At 45.9% G+C, this 4,126-nt stretch overlaps 1 protein-coding gene across 1 annotated transcript; it reads right to left on the bottom strand.

Annotated features, from left to right (window-relative positions):
* Positions 1 to 780: 780 nt before the first annotated feature.
* On the bottom strand, positions 781 to 3,460 carry LOC147881204 (pentatricopeptide repeat-containing protein At4g13650-like). Its single transcript, XM_087402352.1, has 4 exons — positions 2,568 to 3,460; positions 1,894 to 2,369; positions 1,542 to 1,835; positions 781 to 1,325 (listed from the first exon to the last, which is right to left on the bottom strand). The coding sequence occupies exons 1-4, from the start codon at positions 3,458 to 3,460 to the stop codon at positions 781 to 783; spliced, it is 2,208 nt and encodes a 735-aa protein (XP_087258478.1).
* Between the last annotated feature and the right edge of the window lie 666 nt (positions 3,461 to 4,126).

Genomic DNA, 4,126 nt, shown 5'->3' with positions numbered 1-4,126 from the left:
GGGATCATGCATGCTGCAAGGTGGATAAAGAACCCATGCAGGTCCACCAATGAGAACCAGAACCTTAGAATGATGGCAAAATGTGACTCGAGTTTCTCTAGCTCTCTGTTGGTTCACCAGCTCTCCATGGCTTGCCGTAATCAGCTCCCTCTTTGTAGGGAGGAGACGGAGGTGCCAGCTCTAATCGAATCTCTTCCACTCACAATGAATACAACGATGCAAGCAATCAATAGTAGCCAGACTCCAAGCCACATAGCTGCATAGCTGCCATTGATAGTTGCCAGAAGGAAGCTGCAAAGGTGCCAATTATAGTTGCCATTCACGTTTGAGCGAGAAATAATCGCCGGGAAGAGCAGAACGATAGATTTTGAGCAAGAAATGATTGTGGGGGCGGGGATCATGCATGCATGCAGGTCCACCAATGAGAACCAGTACCTGCATTACACGACCATAGAGCTCCAAAAAATACAAAAGAAAATAATTTTCTCTTTTGCAAAGTTCAACCTTTACTATAGCCTTCCCCCCATGGCAGGTCAAAAGGGATGGAATATATGGTTGCCATGGCCAAAACATATGAACATGTGCACCATCAAGTCAAAATGAAAGAAGGGTCATCGAAGGTTTTCCCAATAATATTGGAGTTAAGCCTGGCTGCCCACTCTCCCATTTGTTTAAAATAGATAGACTCAAACAAGGTCAAAGGATATGCCCCTTGTGACATCCAATGCATGAATGCAAAATCCTGCCAATGTCAGTCCACCAACTCTGTCCTGGCTGCTTCTATGTTTGTCCTGTGAGTCGCCTACCTGTGACCTTCTCTTCATCTTGCATGGGAGTATATGCATAGATATTAGACATCAAAACGTAAGCTGCAGCATCCTTTTCATCCAATTGCACTGCATGTTCAAAGGCTAGTCTTCCAAGTGCCACATTACCCCACTTTTGACAAGCACCCAAAACCATATGCCACACGACATGATTATAATCGCAGGGCATCTTCTTCATTATTGCAACTGCCTCCTCTAATTGGCCAGCATGGCCAAGGAGATCGACCATACCAGTGTGGTGCTCAATAGTTGGAGTGATGCCATAGTCTTTGCTGATTGCCTGAAAGTACTCCTGGCCAACTTCCACGAGACCTACATGACTGCAGATATTAAGTACAACCGAGAATGTTACTCCGTTTGGTTTTATCCCTTCTCCTCTCAGTCTCCCAAGCATATGAAGAACAGCTTCACTTTCTCCTAGCTTGGCATATCCTGTCATTAGTGTAGTCCATGAGACTAAGTCTCGATTCGGCAGGTTGTCAAACACTTCCCATGCTTCTGCAAGCAAGCCACATTGGACATACATATCCACCAAGGTGTTTCCGACACACAGATCCTGTTCCAGTCCTTTCCTGACAATCTCGGTATGTATTTCTTGGCCTATGTCTATGGCTACAATGCTGCCAGAAGCTTTCAAGCTGCAAACAAGCGTGATAGCATTTGGAGAGAAACCTTCCAATTGCATCTGTTCGAGACAGTTCAGGGCTTCCTCACCAAGCCCATGCTCAGTATATCCAGACATCAATGCAGTCCATGAGACTATGTTTCGAACTGGTAGCCTATCAAACGCTTCACATGCTTCTGCAAATGAGCCACATTTGGTATACATATCGACCAAGGTGCTGCCAACAAAAGTATTTCTTTCTAACCCTTGTCTGCCTACGTCAGCATGCATTTCTCGTCCCTTGTCTAATGCTCCTATGCTGCCACATGCTTTCAAGCTACAAACAAATGTGACAACATCTGGAGAGAGACCGTCCAGCTGTATCTGTTCAAGACAGCTTAGAGCTTCCTCACCAAGCCCATGCTCAGAATATCCTGCCATTAGTGCAGTCCACGAGATCACATCTCGGACTGGCAGCAAGTGCAATCCGTGCTTCTGCAAGCAAGCCACATTCGGCATACATATCCACCAAGGCATTGCCAACAAAAAGATCTCTTTCCAGTCCCTTATTGGTGATCTTGGCATGTATTTCTCGGCCCTTCTCTCTGGCTCCTATGCTGCCACAAGCTTTCAAGCTGCAAACAAATGTGACAGCATCTGGAGCGAGACCTTCCAGTTGCATCTGTTCAAAATACTTCAGTGCTTCTTCACCAAGCCCCTGTTCAACATATCCAGTGATTAGTGCATTCCACAAGACCTCATTCCGAACAGACAGCTTGTCAAACACATCCCATGCTTCCGCAAGCAAGCCACATTGGGCATACATATCCACCAAGGAGCTGCCAACGAAAGGATCTCTTTCTAGCCCCATTCTTGCAATCTCGGCATGCATTTCTCGGCCCTTCTCTTTGGACCCTATGCTGCCAGAAGCTTTCAAGCTGCAAACAAATGTGATGGGCACTTGGAGACAGACCCTCAAGTTGCATCTGTTCGAGACAGTTCAGTGCTTTCTCACCATGCCCATGCTGAGCATATCCTGTCATTAGAGCATTCCATGAGACTACATTTTGAACCGGCAGCTTGTCAAATGTTTCCCATGCTTCTGCAAGTGAGCCACATTTGGCATACATATCCACCAAGGTGCTGCCAACAAATAGATCTCTTTCCAGGCCCTTTCTGGCTGTATATCTTGGCCCTTAACTATGGCTCCTATGCTGCCACAAGCTTTCAAGATGCAAACAAATGTGACAGAATCTGGGGAGAGACCCTCCAGTTGCATCTGTTTGAAACAGTTCAGCACTTCCTTACCAAGCCCTTGTTTGGCATATCCTGCCATTAGTGCATTCCACGAAACCTCATTTCGAACAGCCAGCTTGTCAAACGCTTCTTGTGCTTCTGCAAGCGAGCCACATTTGGCATACAGATCCACCAAGGTGCTGCCAACAAAAACATCTGTTTCCAGCCCCTTTCTCGCTATCTTGGCATGTATTTCTCGGCCCTTATCGATCGCTTCTATGCTCCCACAAGCTTTCAGGCTGCAAACCAATGTCGCAGCACTTGGAGACAAACCCTCCGATTGCATCTGTTCGAGACAGTTCAGCGCTTCTTCACCAAGCCCCTGCTCCGCATGTCCTGCCATTAGTGCATTCCACAAGACTACATCTCGAACTGGCAGGCAGTCAAAAGCTTCCCGTGCTTGTACAAGCAAGCCACATTTAGCATACATATCCACCAAGGTGCTCCCGATAAAAAGATTTCTTTCCAGCCCCTTTTTGGCAATCTGAGCATGTAATTCTCGGCCTCTTTCCACATCCTTCAGCCTTGCACAAGCCTTTAGTATGGCCACAAAGGTATGCTTGCTAGGATGTACTGAATCCTCTTGCATCTTCTGGTGGAGGTTAAGGGCACGCTGTGATTCCCCACGTTCAATATAACCCGTGATGAGAGAAGTCCAAGAACAAACACTCCGGTCTACCAACTTGTTAAAAACCTGCTGAGCTTCGCACATGCTTCCAACTTCGACCAACATCGAGACAAGGTAGTTCCCAAGAGGTCCCAAGAAGAACTAACTGCCACATATGTCCCAATTTGTATGCTCAATATACATTGTTTGCATGAATTTGAAGGCGCAATTGAGCCATTCTCTCTATGCATTTCCATCTGGGCTGGTGAATTGTTGTGTGATATTCAACTTGTTTGTAACTACCTTCATTACTTCGGATTTAAAATTACTTCCTTGATCACATAGAAGTTGCTTGGGGCAACCATGTGGCAAAATTAAATTTTGAATCTAAAAATCTGCTACCTTTGATGCCATTTGTGTTTTCAGTGGTCGCACAATCGCCCATCGGGTCAGGTAGTCGGTTAGGACAATTATATAATTGTTCCCATCTTTGGAAGTAGGAAATGGCCCCATAATGTCGTATGCTACCAATTCAAAAGGGTGTGAAACCGATATAGATTGCATGTCGCCGGTCGGCTTCGTGGTGGGGGTTTTGAAAGATTGGCAAGTGGAGCATGATTGAAGGTAGAGATGCAAGGAGTGACGCATTTTCGGCCAGAAAAATTCGGTCTATAGTTTGGTTAAAACTTTCAGAAATCCTAAATGCCCACCGAAAATGCTGTCATGGAAGGCATACATATATTGAGAGCAAATTGATGCGGGGAGGCAAAGCCGAGGTTAGAAAGGAGGTTT

This window comes from Dipteris shenzhenensis, chromosome 31 (assembly GCF_047967505.1).
Source record: "Dipteris shenzhenensis isolate YYH24624 ecotype China chromosome 31, Dip_SZ_1.0, whole genome shotgun sequence".
In the NCBI taxonomy this organism is placed as follows: domain Eukaryota; kingdom Viridiplantae; phylum Streptophyta; class Polypodiopsida; order Gleicheniales; family Dipteridaceae; genus Dipteris; species Dipteris shenzhenensis.
Note: the sequence above shows the minus strand (reverse complement) of the source record. Positions and strands in the feature narration are given on the sequence as shown.